General features: G+C 28.2%; 2 protein-coding genes across 2 annotated transcripts in view; one reads left to right on the top strand and one right to left on the bottom strand.

Moving 5' to 3' along the window:
• Window positions 1-1095, top strand: part of LOC120078040 (probable inorganic phosphate transporter 1-7) — a 2781-nt gene extending 1686 nt beyond the window's left edge. Inside the window, exon 2 of the mRNA XM_039032226.1 lies at window positions 1063-1095. Within this exon, the coding sequence (XP_038888154.1) occupies window positions 1063-1095 (33 nt within the window). The remainder of the gene's footprint in view (window positions 1-1062) is intronic.
• On the bottom strand, window positions 863-3506 carry LOC120078087 (actin-depolymerizing factor). Its single transcript, XM_039032299.1, has 3 exons — window positions 3288-3506; window positions 2163-2428; window positions 863-1320 (listed from the first exon to the last, which is right to left on the bottom strand). Exons 1-3 carry the CDS (start codon window positions 3309-3311, stop codon window positions 1170-1172), a joined length of 441 nt encoding a protein of 146 aa, XP_038888227.1. The 5' UTR covers window positions 3312-3506; the 3' UTR covers window positions 863-1169.
• Window positions 3507-18412: the final 14906 nt, after the last annotated feature.

Here is an 18412-nt window from a genome sequence, read left to right as displayed (position 1 = left end):
GGCAGCGAGTAAAGGCATACCATGGAGAAGACTGGTATCACCAAGTCGACTCCATGGAATTAAGAAACCTTAAATGAAGAAGGAAGTAGGTGGTCCCTACATTATCAGATGATTGCAATTTATCAGGGACGCAAAGTTTTGGAAAATCTCGAGTCTTCAACTCTTTTCTCCACTACTCCGAATTATCCTTACTTTACTATCTTTTCATTTTTCACTTCTATTTCTAAAAAAAAAAATGCCTTTTATTTTGTTTAAAATAATTTGACCCTCTCTTTGTTTTCCTTACAACGATCGAGGCGCTGGATTGCAGAAATGTTACGCAAAGCAGCACTTATCTTATTCCATCACTGCAACCCGATGAAGAATGATCGCCGCAAGATGGATGCGTCAATACAATGCGGGCGACAACGCTAAATTTGGGGGTGTACTCTTCCTTATCCTTCAAATTTTGCGCCGAAAAATATGCTTCTATCTCTTTCGTATATACTAGAGTCAACGTAAATCTTAGGATAGTCACCTCATGAAATATTTCTCGTTGTTAGGGGTTTGCTAGCTTTCTTTCAAATTTTCTTTACAACGCATTCTATGACCATCACATGACTTATTTTAATTTTTTGGGCAATGAGGACATTACCGTATTTTAAATTTGGAGGAGGGGTATTTGTTCTCGGCCTTGCTAAAAAAAAATATATATATATATATATAAATTTAATAAATGCATATGTTAATGAAGAAACTAGTTTGTGGCCGATGCCATTGAGGATGAGCTGAATCTCAGTCCATGAAAAGACAATACAAAGCATGCTATGTTCGATACAGCGCAAATGCAAGTTCTAAAGACAGAACGAAAGAACCACAGACATTGAGGCAGATGCATCGTAGAACAAATTTCCAATGATAATAAGGTTTGATAGATTCTAAGCCTTTTTCTATTACAAACTTATCTTCATCTGAGAAGCAGTCATAGCAACCAGACAGCAACATCATGTCGATCCACCATATATCAGCATTCTGCAGATGTTAGTTTATTTTACGGTTTTGTGCAATGTTTTCATTTTCCAGCGATCGGTTTTACACATATCGAAGCAGGGATAAACCAATTAATAAGCATTCAAAATACAAGCTGGCTTATCCCCAAGGGAACAACAAATTAAACAAACTGATAATGTTCATTGAGCACGGTCTCTGATCACTTCCAGGTCCATCTCTGCAGGGTCAGTAGCTTGAATTTCATAGTGGATGCCATCGAGCTCGTGCCGAAAGTTGTCTTTAGATGTCGCATAGAGCATCTTAGCACGGATTCGTGAGCTAGCTGGAGACCTGAAGCACAACAATCTAGTGTGAGATCAAGATAGAAAAGACACCCCGCAATAGTCGTTCATATGACATGATTAAAACTATTCTTTCTAATCAAGGTCATAATTTAGACGGTTCTTGGAATAAGACATTCACCAAGTGCATTTGATCATCAAAAACAGAAGGGACAATCATTCTGACAAAATACGACAAGATTTTCAAATTTTGCCTAAAACTTTTGATGTACTATGATCTTAAGCGAGATTAGAGGATGCATACAGAGCTCTAACAACTGAACTCCAACTTCTCCAGTGTGGAGAATAAAGCATATGCACCAGAAGAAGGTATTTAATGAAACTAGCAAGTATACTAGATGAGTTCCCAGAGGAAAAATGAAAAAAAGCACTCAAAAGTGCTTTCTTAGGCTTAGAATTTGGCTGGTTTTGTTGATAATTTCTATTTGTTGATACTTTTCTTTGTTGAATTTGTAGGAACTGAGACTTTGGACTGGAACGGGCAACCAGAGTGGAAAATGACAAAAACACCCTTAGGAAGATCCAAGAAAAGCATCGACGAACAAAAGTTAACAACAAAACCAATCAAATTCTAAGTCTAAGAAAGCACTTTTTGAATGCTTCAGTTCCACGAATGAGCAATTGACCAAAAACATCAAGAGCCCTAAGGGTTGAGCTTAGAAATGGTAGTCAAAGGATCAAAATGCTATGACTTCGGGATAGCTAATGTTTACCTTAGTATGTACCAAAATTTTGTATTGTGAGGGCAACTCAATGAACAATATATAGCAAGTAGACATTGATATAGCAATAATAAAGATAAGACTAAGTTCATGATAGATGAAAGCTAACCATGCTATGAAAAATATCTTGCTCTTCTGACAGTTGTCGGATGTCACAAAATCAAAATCATACACGGCATAGCGACAATCATTGTCGGGCAGAGCAGCAGTGAAATCTTCATAGCTCTCTGCAGGACTACCAATCTTGTCAACCACCACCTCTCGTTTCTTTTCATCAACCTTAAAGATTACATACCGATACATTTTCTTTCTTTGCAGTTCAGAAAATGTTTTCTTGGTGTGTTCATTCACACCCATTGCAGATAAAGTGTTTTGCTACAAGGCAAATTCACAAATGTCAAAACAATCAAACAGAGGTCCATGGAAGAAGCATGAACAAATAACAGTAAGAGCAAAGCATGTAGAGATTTCCAAATCAGTAGATTTGAAAGGAAATGATGACAACAAAGTAAAAATCGTCAGCAAAATAAAGCAGCAGAAGAAGCCCTTTAAATTGAACCATGAGATCTATAATATTATTCAATTAATGGGCTCTCTTCTTGTTGCAAAAAGTTGGATTTGACTAAAGATCAGAACAACATGATTAATCTGAGAACCCCAACAATAGATTCTAATTTTATAATCCTGAATTGAAAAAGTTCCTAAAAAGAAATTGTAGAACAAGCAAAGAAGACAGAAGTCCATCAATACACTCTGGCACAAAATCAGAGCTCATATACCTAACATACCCCACCCTTCACCTCCAAAACCTGATCAGTAAAGATCATAACCTCTTCCCTTTAAATCAAAGCTTTCTGAGTTATAACATGAACCTTAAATCAAGCACATGATCTTTCTAATCCAACTTTTTTCATCTAAATCCACAGTACTCTCTTAGTCTCTTGAAATATGCCTCCAAGAAATAAAGGAAAGAAGAACAAAAGACATCATTCTTGCAGAAACAAAGTAAACCCCATAACAGAAATGAACAAAGAAAGAAATTGAGGTCATAATATACACAAAAATGCGGGATTCAGTTGATGGGTAGTTGTGAAGGATGAAGCAGGGGTTAAGAATCTTGAGATAAACATAATTAGCATTAAATCGAAAGAAAACCCAGAAACCCAAATTGAAATAAGGTGAGACCCAGTTGAGTTAAAGTAAGGAAAACATAAAAGGAAGAAGATAAAGATACCCGTCGGAGGCCTCTGAACGACATGACGATCGGAGAAGAGATGGATGTGAGAAAGGTGATGAGAAAACTTAAGGAAAGGGAGAAGAAGAAGAGGAAGAAGAAGAATGGAATAAGAGAAAGGTCAGAAGTGGTAGGCAAGAATCGGAGGCCAAGGCAGAAGATATAGAAAGAAGAGAAAGGGAAAGGAACTTAGACCCAGTGGCTTAGCCAATTCTGCTAATTTCTCAATCAAATTGAAATATTCTTCTCTCGGTAAAATTAACTTGTCAGTCCCCAAATTTTGAACCATTTCTCCTTTTAGTCTCTGAATTTTAAAAATATATCCTAAATTTATTGAAATGGATTTATTTCATCTTTGAATTTTTTAAAGGTATCTTTTAGTCTCCAAATTTATAAAAATAAATTTAAAAGATATATTTTTCGTTTGATTTTTTAAAAATAATTATATAATTTTTAAAATTAGAAAAAATAGTTTTAGAAAGAATGTAATTTTTAAAAGCTATTCTTCTAATTGGAAATGTAATATAACTATTCAAAATAATAGTATAAAGTTATTTAAAGGGCTTTTTAAACCTATTTTTAAAAATTCGAGGATTAAAAAGGTACATTTTAAAAACCTAGGACCAAATGGATCTATTCTTATAAACATAGGGACTAAAAAGTTACATTTTTAAAATTAAGGAATGAAACACACATATTCTTCAAAATTTGAGGACTAAAAGGGTAATTTTCCCTTCTTCTCTCTATTTTTTTACAAATGACATAAATTTCACGATAAAAATAACATTTTTATCACGATGGCATACTATTAATTCAATACATAGTGCAGTACTATCCTAGGTGGGGTTCATTCTCCCTCAATCCTTCGCACTCGCACTCCTCCTCACTCTCTTACGCCTATATCGCCCGTCTAATAAAAATGGTACAAGAGATTTGCGACATTAAACAAAGTTATTCTTCATTATTTTTTAAATTTGGATCATAAAACGTGAAATTTGAATCATTCGTACAAAAGTCACATCTTTTCCAACTCAATTAATTTTTTGTTATTTAGATTAAATAGTGACACATTTTGGTCATTGAAGTTTGAATTTAATTTTTAATTGGTCAAGTTTGAACTTTGTTTCTAAGTTTTATGTTGACTATATTTTGTTGGTATGTATTTTTTTATACCTAGAGATCAATTAGAAATAGTTTCAAACTTTAAGCCCTATGTCACTTTTAAACCTCAATGTCTAAGTAGACCGATAGAAAATATTGGTCTTGGAAGCCCAAGGAATATATAGAAACTTAATTCAAATTCTAGAGGCCAAAAATGTATTTTGCCCTACATATATGTACATCATTTATAATTCATTTTAGTAAATAGAGAAAACAAAGTTTAAAAAATTATAATTAAAAAGATAAAAGAAAAGACAAAATATGAATTTATGAAATTTTAAAAAATAAAAAATAAAAAGTAATTATCCCTTCAAACATATTTACACAATTAGATATTGATATTTTATATCAATGATCTAAATCATACTCATATATGACATATATCACTTCAACCTCAATAGTTGTAATATGACAAAGAACATGTTGCTCGTTCAAACATATCTCTACGGTTAGATCGAGTTTTTTCAAATGGTTTGCATCACACTCATACATGAAAAGATATACCCCTTGACCCGATAATAGTTGTAATGGAAAAATGACATGACTATCCTTTCAAACATGTATCCACTATTGGATCTTGATATTTTATATTTATGATCTAGATCACATTGGCCGATACATGAAGTAATACACTCCTTCGAATGTAACCACCTGAACCTAGATAGTTATGATAAAATGACAAAATATAAATTATGAAAAATTGTAAAGACAAAATAGGCATGTAAAAATTCTCCCCTAATAGCCCTTATATATATATATACACTAGATTCATAATGCTAAATATGTGTTTTAGTTCATAACAATGATGAAATTCTAACTTTACTATTGTATGTACTAAAATTTAACTTTCTTCAAGCTATTGAGATTTAGATTTAGTAATTTAACCGATTGCATCTCAACTTTTTTTAGGTCAACGACATGCAAAGATTTAAATCTTTAATTTTTTGGTCAAAGATTTTTAACTAATTAATAATTTTCAAGTTAATCTCAATTTGTCTCTGTTAATTATTTATTTTTCTCTTTTTTTTTTTTGGTTAATTCACTAAAATATCGTTACTTATAAAATTATTATCAAGATCATTACATATAAGAATTCAACATTAAAGTCTAAATCATTATTATTGAAATCTTGGGTGTTAAAGGAGTTTAAATTTGAGACATCATTAAACTGAAGTGAATTTCATTATTAATGTTGACACATGAAAAGTATGGTCATTATTAATAGATGAAATTAAATTAATGTTAAGAATTCTCACTCTACTAAGTTATATGTATTTTGGTAAATATATACCTTTATCATTACATTTTTATCTTAAATTGATTTGACACTTTGGTAAAGAAAAGAAAAGAAAAACTAAAGTTGATTAAACTAAATTAATAATTTAATAATTATACATAGAATATATAGATAAGTACTAGGAAATTGTAGGATGAATTTCAAATTAGAACAACAAGTGAATAAATTTGTGAAGATGTGATTATCAAAATGTCATAATATGATGTGGTACAGAAACGGATTTAGTATGGGTTCAAGGGAGGCTCGAACTCTCGCTCAACTTCATGCTCTTTATTTATATATATATATATAACTAGTATAGTATCAAAACTACTAGCTAGTCCAGGGGTAAATTTACCTTCCAATTTCAATCATTGTATTTATTTTTATTAAATTATATAAAGTTTCTTGTCAACCAAATTTCTGAATTCGTCACTAATGACACTTGACTTACTAATTATACGAAAAGTTCATACTTATGAATGGATTCAAATCTTGTAAAGATCCAACTCACAAATTGAATATATAGGGAAAAAAAGGCTTATTATCCATTATATTACTAATATGGAAAACAAGTATTATTTTCTTTGAGTTTACAAACATAGAGAGAAATGTTATAAAAATGCATTTAATGTCTTCCTCTCCATACCATTTTAAAATCATCTACATTGCTTGTTTTTTACTTGTATCCAAAAATAAACTAATTTGGATATTAAATTTTAGTCGATATTTCGGTTGACACTCCATATATTTATAAATTTAAATAATATAAAAGGTAAATTGATATTTTCATTCTATCTAATAAACTATCAGTAAAATATTAAGATAAAAGTCACCAATGTGAATATATTACAAGTAATAAGTATTTTAATTTATTTAAAAATTGTAAAACTTTTACTTATCTATTTTTTGGTTTTATCATTTTTTCATGAATTTTTATTGGCATTGACATCTTATCGATATTTTTGTAAAATTGAGATATTTTCATCTTTGACGTTTTAAATATTTCCTTTATTTTTATTGTCTTTTTTTTCTATAGATTTAGTTCAAATTTAGAACAATAATAAAGTCTCCCTAACAAATTGACTTTTAAATCTTAAATAAAAATTCCAAAAGAGAATACAAAATGCCTTTGTACAAAAATACATGCAGTGTATGATTAAGTTAAATATATCAAAGTCCTAAACAATGAATTAAAACAAAAATTACACAAGTTATTTAGGAGTATGAACAATGAATTATAACAAAAATTACACAAAACTCTAGAAGTTTGAGATTTGTTACAATTGCACTCTTCAATTTTTAAATTTGATCATTAAGATAGTCACCTTCTAAATTTTGTGATTTGTTACAATCATATTCATAAACTTTTAATTTGAACAATTAATCCCTGTAATTTATTAACTATTGCAATTAAGTCCTATGGTTTGTTAAAACTTTAATTCTGGAGAATTATTTTGTCTTAGACCTATATTGTAATAAACTATAAGTTGTGAAATTGAATTTTTTTTAATCGTATGGTGCATAACAAAATTTAAAAGCTCATGTAAACGAGGAACGAACTTCACTCCCTCTAATTTTCTTACATTTAAGCCAAACACATACTTCGTATATTTGAATATAAATTATAAGTTAAAGATATGAAATACTATATGATAAAATGTTTAATAATGGAAAGAGTGATTAAAAGAATTGATAAAGTTGAGAAACAAGAAAAAAAAAAAAGTAGAAAAGAAAGCATGCGTTGTAGTAACGCAGGGTTGTCTTTAATAATGTGTGATTGAGTTTTTTGGTCAAAAATTGTTGTCCTTTGTCCTTTTTAACTTGGATTTTAATAAAGTGGGACCCACCTTCATTCAATTCCTCGCACGTGTACCTCTTCCCCACACGCTTTATCTTATTCTTATCCCTTTCCATTTATTATTATTTATTATTATTATTATTTTAATTTTCTTGCATATTACAAAAAGAAAGCCACCATTAAACTATGAAATATTGCTTTCTAATGGTTGAAATTAAAATCATAATAGAATTTATATCATTTGAATTTTTTTCTTTTTTCTTTTTTTTTTAAAGAAAACTAACGTTCCTATTTGATAAGCAACTCAGATTCTGTTTTATGTTTCTTGTTTCAAGATTTTATTTTCGAAAACTGTTTCTAGATTATGTAATCCAAACTATGCAAATTTGGAAAATAATTTTTTTATGTTTTCGGTGTATTCAGATTTTGAATTCAAAATTTAAAAGGTAGAAATTTATATTAAAAATGATAAAAGCAGTAACAATTATACTATTTCACCTTATAAACTCAATTATTTTTGTTAAATTTAAAATATATAATATATTATAATATATTATATGATATTACAAAATAATAATTATACAAAAAATTTTAGCATAAAATAAATTCAGAAATTAATTAGTATTAATTTATATTCAACCTAATATTCAGTGAATAACTAAATATATTTTCAATCATATTTTGAAAATTTGTTTAAATTGGAACTTAATTTGTAAATCTGCTACTAAACACATATTTGAAATCATGAAATATAACTATGTTTTTATTGAATCCATTGTTTTCAGATAAACTTTGATTTTCGGCTAACCCGGCACTAACTCTTCGATATATTGTTTGCTGGAAGTATCCCTAATCCCATTGATAACAAGTGGGCCCAAATAATTCAATCGGGGTAGTTGCTGAGTAAGCCCACCACAAGATGAGTGCTCTCCTATTCCGACTTCCCCAGAGCCTCCGCTAGCACAGCCGAGACAACGATGGGTTCTCTATCCCTGCGGGGATGGAGCAATAGAAGTTTTGAGAATTCAAGAGAAGGTCACAACGAGATGAGCCGTTTATCATCATGATAGGTGTCAAGCGGAAGTGCAGTGATGTATACAGCTGAGGCATCCTAACAGACCGGTAGACTTGAACCTTGTTCCTGCATGATCTAATCAATTCGATTAGGTACTCGCCATCGATTTTCATTGTTCATAAATTTTTGTTTTCAGATTGTTTATTAAACGCCCTAAAGTTATTATGGACTCAATCATTTGAACTTTAATTTTGTTAATTTTATATAAAACATTTCCATTTTTTTAACATTAGTATCTCCGAACTTTAGAGAAATATTTTAATTTTTTTTTCTTTAGTAGTTTCAAAATTTTATTAAAAAGATCTATTTATACTAGGTTGAAGAGTCAAAATCAATTAACTACAAAATTACGTTTTAAAAAAAGATATATATTCAAAGTTGAAGAATTAAATTAATAATTTAACATAAAATTTTATATAAAATTAAAAAAAAAAAAAAAAAAAGCAAGAAAATACTCTGAAAATGTTGAGAGTTTTTTTCTTAAATATTTATCTGGTTATATTATATGTGTAAAAAAATACTTCGAGCTTTTACTCTTGTTTTAAAAGTACTTTTAAAATAGAAAGTCCTGAGATGAAATTCAAATTTGAAATGACATGACAATAATAAATACTAGAAATTTTGATAGTCATACCATCATAAGTTACAACCACACCATATTGTTCTATATCTTAATTTTTATCTAAAATTTTATAAATTTCCTATTTAAAAAGTAGTTTTAAAACATTTTTATATATATAAAAAAATCAATAATAATATTACCAACGAAATATAACAATTTTTGGAAAAGTTACATTTTTTATCCAAAAATATTACAACCTCGTCTAGTAACTATTTTATTTTTAATTTTTGTTCTCGAAAATTAACCCTATGAACACTATTTCCGCCTCTAAATTTCTTTATTTGTTATCTAATTTTCCCCGATAGCTTAAAAAACTAAGCCAAATTTGGAGAACTAAAAAAAGTAGCTTTCAAAAAGTTGTTTTTGTTTTTGGAATTTAACTAAGAATTCAACCATTGTAATTAAGAAAGATGCAAATCATTGTAAGAAATGTACATGAAATAACTTAATTTTCAAAAGCAAAATTCAGAAACTATATAGTTACAAAACGAGGCCTACATGTTTAGTCATTCAATTTTGAGTTTGATTTCAACTTAGTCTTAACATTTAAGGACCAAAGATCATATTCTTTTCATGATTTTTTAAAAGAATGATTTTTTTAAATGGTACAATTGGTGAAAATATTTTCAAGTATAACAAAATATCATTGTTCATCAAACTACGATAGACTATCAAGGATAGACAATAACATTTTGTTATATTTTATAAATAAATTGGTTCATTTTCTTTTATTTAAAAAACAATCATTTTTTAAACAAGGCGCGGTGTTGATCGGTATATTTTAAATTTAATAATTAATTTATATTTATTTTATAGTTGAGAGGAAACAAATCTGCACCGTCCAATGGGCCCACCGAAATTAACGTGTAATGTAGGATGAAATTTGGTCGGAAAGTAGCGTAGAGGTGGGGTCCCACTGGCTACACCCAATCTCCTCACGTTTATCTGCCGCCGCGTATTTCATTTTAATTTTATTTATCTATTAAAACCATCCTATTTAAATTTTCATAATATCGAAATTTCTATCAATATTTCAACATTTTCATTTAATATAGACATTAGAGACATTAGAGGTTCAATCAATATTTTCATTATATCATAGAAATATTTATATAACATAAAAATAAGCAATAAATATCATTAATGTAAACATAATATAAATAAAGAAATTATAAAAAAAATACCTCTAAACTTTACATGTTATGTCAAAAACGTCTTTGAAGTTTTAAAGTTTCAAAAATATTCTTAAACTTTAAAAAAGAGTTCAAAAATAGCCTTGACGTTAGTTTTGGATGGAAACCGTTAAAGTTTTGTTTAAAAAATACCCCTAAACTTTCAAAACATTTGAGAAATATCTTGAATTTAATAAAAGTTCATAAATAGATTCATCATTAGTATTTGAACAAAAACCATTAATTCCTCATGACAAAAATGACTTTAAAAATTAAAAATTTTAAAAATGTTCATACTGTTCCATTTGTTTGAAGTTTTCTTAAGTTAAAAAAGAACCAATTTTAAAATAAATTATATAGACATTCTCAGTTTTTTCATGTAGATACTCTCATATTTCTCTTAATTTTTCAATTCTTAGCTTATACCAATTTTCTCAACAACTAAAATAAAAACCCAAATTTTAAGTTAAAACATAAAATACCAATAAATTTCACATAATTCTAAAATTAAAATCTCCTCTTAAACCATATTAAAACAATAAATAGTCAAATAAAAAAAAAGCATTTGACTATTTATCGTAGATGTAGGTACTCTCATATTTCTCTTAATTTTTTAATTATTAGCTTACAACAATTTTCTCAACAACCAAAATATACCAAAACGCTACGACGTTGAAGACCCCCTCATGAAGTGCCTTGGAGTGCAAATTAGAAGGAATGTCTCTTCATGTGCGCATATCAAATGGAGTGTTGCGGCGCTGCAAGGCACCACTGCAATACTCGCCTAGCAGACTGTCTCTATTAATGCGCGTGGGGCACAAAGTGTTATAGAGCTTGTACAATTCGTGCCTCCCCTTGCTCGATTTTACCGTTTTGCCTCTTGTTACTTGCTAATTGCTCCATTTAAGCTTGAATTACATCTAAAACGTCTCGTCGGCTTCTTTTGCTCGATAACTTATCTGTGAACTAAAATAAATATTAAATTCCTAAGAACCAACACGATTTAGGTTGATATTTTTTTTATTTGATTATGTATCGTTTTGGTATGTTTCAAGAAGATATTTTGATTTTCGAATTTTGTGAAATTTTATGTTTTAACTTAATATTTTGTTTTTTATTTTGGATGTTGAAAAAATTGGTGTATGCTAAGAATTGAAAAATTAAGATAAATATAAGAGTACTTACATGGAAAAAAAATGAGGATTTAATTCATTTTAAAATTGGTTCTTGAACTTAAGAAAACTTCAAACAAATTGATTAGTAAGAGCATTTTTTTTAATTTTTTTTAAAATCATGTTTATCACGAGGAATTAACAGCTTTTGTTAAAATACAATTTTCTCAACAACCAAAACATACCAAAATGCTACGACGTTGAAAACCCCCTCATGAATTGCCTTAGAGAGTAAATTGGAAGGAATGTCTCTTCATGTGCGCGTATCAAATGGAGTGTTGCGGCGCTGCAAGGCAGCACTGTAATACTCACTTAGCAGACTATCTTTATTAATGCGCGTGGGGCACAAGTGTAGAGATTTTGATTTTGGAATTTTGCTCGATAATCTATCTAAAAACTAAAATAAATATTAAATTCCTAAGAACCAACACGATTTAGGTTGATATTTTTTTTATTTGATTATGTATCATTTTGGTATGTTTCAAGAAGAGATTTTGATTTTGGAATTTTGTGAAATTTTGTGGTATTTTATGTTTTAATTTAATATTTTGTTTTTTATTTTGATTGTTGAGAAAATTGGTATAAGTTAAGAATTGAAAAATTAAGACAAATATAAGAGTACCTATATGAAAAAAAAAAGAGGATTTAATTCATTTAAAAATTGGTTCTTGAACTTAAGAAAACTTCAAATAAATTGATTAGTAAGAGCATTTTTTTTAAAAAAAAAAAAATTTAAAGTCATGTTTATCATAAAGAATTAACCGCTTTTGTTCAAATACTAACGATTGAGGTATTATTTTAAATTTTATTGAGTTAAGGGTATTTTGAAACTTTTGAAAGTTCAGCGGTATTTTTTAAACAAAAGTTTAATGATTTTCATTCAAAACTAACGACATGGGTATTTTTTTTATTATTTTTTTTAAATTTAATGGTATTTTTGAAACTTTTAAAACTCTAGGAGCATTACACAAAGTATAAAATTCAGGGATATTTTTTATAATTTAACCTATAAATAACTGACATCTTAACTTGTTCAAAAATCATAAAATGTTTATATGCTATTTTAAATTACTTTTTTGAATTTTTTTATTCTTATAATTTTTTTAGAAATATCAATCGAAATCAATATTTTATCGGTATTTCGATCGAAATCTTCGTAAAATTAAGGCATCGATATTTTCGTGGATATCGACATTTTAAACCTGGATTAAAGCTAAAAGTAAAATTCACCTTAATGTACAATTTCTTTTTTCATTTCATTAAATATCACTTTTGAGTTTCAATATTTACTGATATTATTATATCTTAAATTTAATCACTATCAATATTTAAAATGTCAATGGTGATGAAAATATCAATGCCTTTTTTATGAAAATGTGAAATGTCTATTTTGATAAATCTTTCTGAAAAAATAGTAATAATAACAAAAAAAAAAAAAAAAAAAAAAAAAAATTAAAAATGAAGTTAAATGAATAAATATACATTTTATAAATTTTAAACAAATTAACATGTCTATTATTTATATTATATTTATATTAGTGACATTTTGTTGCTTATTATTATTATTGTTTTTTAATGTTTCGTGAAATTTTTTACGATATAAATCGGTTATATATCTCCTTAAGCAAGATTTCGTTAACTCGAATTCCACAATAATAAGAAATCGAAATGAATTGTTCAATGTCATCCAACACAGTCAGGACTTTCATAGGTACCTTGAGACTCACTGCCTAAAAATCGTTTCGATATCCAAAATAACAACATATTCTCTGGCTACATTACAATACCTCTGTCGATATCAAATTCATGAAAACATAGAAATATTGATACTTGACATAAATTTAATACTATAATCCTTATTTGGGAATGAATTAATAAGTTACCACACTCTTTCTAAATGAGGAATTGACACTGACTCTAGGTTAAAATTCAAAAATTGCCTCTAAACTTTTAGAGTGATGTCAATTTAATGTTACATTTTAAAAAGTTTTTTTTTAAGTGCAAATTGCTATCTTAAAGTACAAAATCAAACACTATATTGATTTTGAGTGATTAAAAGATGTTTGGAGGTAATTTTGAACATAATAAAAATTGATTTTAACCATTTTAAAATTATTCTCAAACATATTCCTTAATAGAATCTTTGAATGTTGGTTTGATTTTCATACCTTTAAAATGCCTGTAATAAATTCATAAAATTGTTATTTAATGCAAGACTAATTATATGTATATTGATATAGGCTCATATGTTTGATTGGGTAGGCCTAGAAGTGGTGAAATTAATACTATGGACCTACTATATTAAGATCCAAATTTGATGGTTTAGGAGTTTATTAGAATCTTTTTATAATATAACGAATACAAATTAGACAAAACGTTCTTGATAGACAATCTAGATTATATGTTTTATATTTTTTGATTTATTGGATCTAATCTAGTGAATAAGTGTTTAGGCAATATGAATTCCTATTTTTGAATTCTATTTTCAGATTCTAAATAGTACCAGAGAGCAATACTTTTTATATTTTCTGTATATTCAAATTTTTGAATTTGAAGTTTCAAAATGTAAATTATGCTATGGAAGATAAAAATGTTAATAAATATAGTATTTAGTATTATAAACCCATTTCACTTTTAATATCTATGATATAATGTATTATAAATTATAGGAATACTTTCACGCATAGAAAAAATGTCAAACTATTTACAAAAATAGTAAAAAAAAAAAAAAAAAAACCTATAAACTTCTATCAACGTCTATCAGTGATAGACTTCTATCAATTTCTATCACTTATAGAAAGTTAGAAACTGATAGACTTATATTGACCTCTATCAAAGAAGAATAAAATTTTACTATTTTGTGTAAATAGTTTCTCTTATAATAATAATTATACAAAATTTTCAACATAAAATATGCTCATAGATTAATAATTAATAGTTCATATTCAATCTAACATTTAGTTAGTAAATACAACTAGTTTTGTAGTTTGTAAATATATAATCAAGTACATTTTAAACAATTGTTTAAATTGAAATTTGATTTTTGAATATGCTATTAAATACATATATGAAAACATGAAATACAATTTTGGTTTTATTGAATCCCTTATTTTTAAATTACCAACTAAACATGCCCTAAAAATCTAATATCTATCTACTTTCTAAAATACATCATTTTCTATGTCCAAGACCAAGCTTTCATTTGAACTTTAATTTACTAGTTTTATTACATATTCAAGTTTAGACTTTGAGAGTTTAATTTAATTTTAATGAAACTGGAAATATGCAGCTAAATAAAATTAATTAATTAATTAATTCAACATAGCCTATGGGTAAAATGTGAATTTTCTATTATGTAATATTTTAAATCAGAAGTAAACTTAGACATTAGACATTAAGAATAAATTTGAATAATTATTTGCAGCCTTGGAGATAATAACGAAGATTTTTTTTAAATTTTTAATTTTAATTTTTAATTTTGAGCTTGAAGATATTTTCTTATAAATAAACATATGGGCGGCTTTTATAAAAACAAAATAATAATGGAGAGTATATGAAGAAAATTTGACCTCAAGAATCCAAATTTGTTTTTGAATTTATTGTTATATTATTATATTATTGTTAGAGAATAAAATGGTGTCTAAGATCATAACTAAAGAAAAATAATAATAATAACATGAGTTTAAATTTTAGAAAATTATGCCCGTTGATTCCAAAATCTAAACAGAAAAAATAGTTTGACATTCTTGCCGACAAAACAGTAAATAAAAATATGTGCATACTTGCCACACGTGCTCCAATTCTAAAGTGAAAAAACAAATTAATGTAAGACATTCAGAGTTATTATGATATATTTATAAGAGTAGATATCATAGATTATTTCAATATACGAGACACGTCCCATAGGACATTTTAGGTCGAGGTTGAGTACCTTGGTTTGAGCTTTGGCCCAAGCCTATTTTGATCTTAGAATATTACTTCTAACTCGAATCTTGCTATTTTCTTGACCTTGTCACTTCTTTTTTATTTTAACGTTGATTATGTCCTTCCATCTAATGTCACCAATCAACCAAACATTGTTTTTAGTCAGAGATCGTTAATAATGTGATTCAATTATTACAATTCAATGGATTTAACATTTAATTTAATCTAATATTCAAATAAACTAATTGTTGCCCAACAAAAAAGAAAAAGAATATATATATATATATATATTTGGTAAAATTAAAATCAGGTGGCTCTATTATCCTAAGCATGTAGGCCCACGGTCAAGCCACCCCAATCTGACCTACTACGGCCCTGGCCCAACCACTATGGCCTCATGGCTCCTCCACACCCATATCCTTCAAATATTCCTTTTTAGTTTCTCCAAAATAATCAAATATTATGAAATTGAAGAGTGCAGTGGAGCACAACGGATATGAAGAAAATATAATATAATAATATATATTTAAATATAATAAATAAATAATATAATAATAAAATAAAATAACTAAAATTATGAAAATTTAGTGAAAATTTGAAGTGGATTTCTCATCAATGTGTGTGATTTTAAGACCCACCAAATGTCATTATTTATAGGCAAAGTGTCAAGTAGGTTGCGGTCTTATATGGACACCAAACATGAATAATTACAAGACACATGAACAACATGAAGATTGACACATGACTTTTAGGACACTAAGCAATGAACATCTATTTATTTTTATAAAATTTATAATACTCTCCCTTAGATGCCTATATATATGAAATATGTCTCGCTAAAATCTTACTAGGAAAAACTCAATGGAAAAAATCCTAGTGAAGGAAAAATAGTACATATTTCATATAATATATACTCCTAAAAGAATATAATATATTTACTCCCCTTCATGAAAACATCACTTATTTTCTAAGTCACCGCATTCTAATATTGTGTACCAATTTTTCAAAAGTTGCGGTTGGTAATGTGTTTGTGAATAAGTCTATCGGGTTATCATTGTACAGTGATATCGTCGTTTTCTTCAAGATCATGAGTATAGGAAAGCTTCAATGACATATGTTTATTCTATCTCCTTTAATATATCCTCCTTTGATTTGGGCCATGCAAGTTGTGTTGTTTTCGTATAATATTTTTGGAAGATTTTTATTAGAAAACAAGCCACATGTTTTACGAATGTGTTGAGTCATTGATCTTAGCCATACACATTCTCGACTAGCCTCGTGAATTGCAAGAATTTCAGCATGATTTGAAGAAGTGGACGTTATGGTCTATTTCACCGATCATCGTGATATAGCAATTCCTACACATGTGAACCGAGATCTAGCTTTGTGTGGATCAGATAAATATCCAGAATCTGCATAACCAACTAAGTCAAAATTTGATTTATTTGAATAAAACAAACTCATATCGATTGTTACTCGGAGATAACGGACTATATGCTTAATTCCGTTCCAATATCTTTTTGTTGGAGAAAAACTATATCTAGCTAATAAATTCTGAAAATGCAATATTTGGTCTTGTATTGTTAAGATACATAAGTGCACCAATTGCACTGAGATATGGTACTTCAAGATCAAGAAGTTATTCATTATCGTCTGGACTTCCATTGGAATATATAATGGATGTGCTTTGTCCATATAAAATCTTTTAAAAAATTTTCCTATATAAGTTGACTAATCAATAAATATTCCATCTACTAAATGCTCAATTTACAAATCGATACAATTTTTTTCCCAAGATCTTTCATCTCAAATTCTTTCTTAAGATATTTTATTGCCTTTGGTATGTTTCATCTCAATCAGCAAATCGTGGAGTAAATACATCACTCGCAGGGGTTCAAGATATTTAATAATTGATGGAGAATCATATCTAACATATATTCCTAACCTCATTTAAGAACCCATCTTAGTGCATCGTGATGGAACAATTGGAACATATACTGTACATCCAAAAATTCTTAGATGGGAAATACTTGGCTCATGAACATAAGCTAATTGTAATGGCGAGTACTTATGATAAGCTATTGGTCTAATGCGTACAAATGATGCTGCGTGCAAAATAACATGTCCCCATACAAATGAAAGAAGCTTAGCTCTCATAAGTAATGGTCTTGCAATTAATTGCAAACATATTATAAATGATTATGCTAAACCATTTTGTGTAAGAACATGAGCTACAGGATGTTCAACACTTATCCTAATTGACATACAATAATTATCAAAAGCTTGAGATGTAAATTCACCAGTATTATCAAGATGAATGGTCTAAATTGTATAATTAAAAAATTGTGTTCTTAACTTAGTTTTTTGAGCAAGTAATCTTGCAAATGCAAGATTTCGACTTGATAATAAGCACACGTGTGACCATCTACTAGATGCATCTATTAATACCATAAAATATCTAAATGGTCCACTTGGTAGGTTAATAGGTCCACATATATCACCATGAATTCATTCTAGAAATGCAGGTGATTCAGTTCTCACTTTAGCTGGAGATAGTCTAATTATTCATTTGCCTTGAAAGCAAGCATCACATAATAATTCATTAGATTGAAGAATCTTCTGGCTCTTAAATGGGTGTCCACTTGAATTCTCAATAATTCTTCTTATCATTGTAGACCCTGGATGACTCAATCTATCATGCCAAATAGCAAATATATCCGGATTCATGAACTTTAGGTTCATTGTTACATATGTTTCAATTACTCGTATATGAGTGTAATATAATCCAGAAGATAAAGAAAACAAAATTTTCAATCTACATTTTCATTTGAGACAGTAGAGATAGTATATAGATATTCCACTTATTCTTATTATTAGTCTCAATATGATAACCATTGCTACACATATCTTTAAAAGTTAGAA

The sequence above is a fragment of the Benincasa hispida genome, chromosome 5, assembly GCF_009727055.1.
Source record: "Benincasa hispida cultivar B227 chromosome 5, ASM972705v1, whole genome shotgun sequence".
Taxonomy (NCBI): Eukaryota; Viridiplantae; Streptophyta; class Magnoliopsida; order Cucurbitales; family Cucurbitaceae; genus Benincasa; species Benincasa hispida.
Note: the sequence above shows the minus strand (reverse complement) of the source record. Positions and strands in the feature narration are given on the sequence as shown.

What these genes read in the sequence shown, in the direction of transcription:
- LOC120078087 (XM_039032299.1), bottom strand. Translation starts at nt 3,311, where the DNA reads ATGTCGTTCAGAGGCCTCCGACGG. An exon ending in CGTTCAGAGGCCTCCGACGG is followed by an intron (nt 2,429 to 3,287) that starts GTATCTTTATCT and finishes TTTGCCTTGTAG; the next exon opens with CAAAACACTTTATCTGCAAT. An exon ending in AAGATATTTTTCATAGCATG is followed by an intron (nt 1,321 to 2,162) that starts GTTAGCTTTCAT and finishes GTTGTGCTTCAG; the next exon opens with GTCTCCAGCTAGCTCACGAA.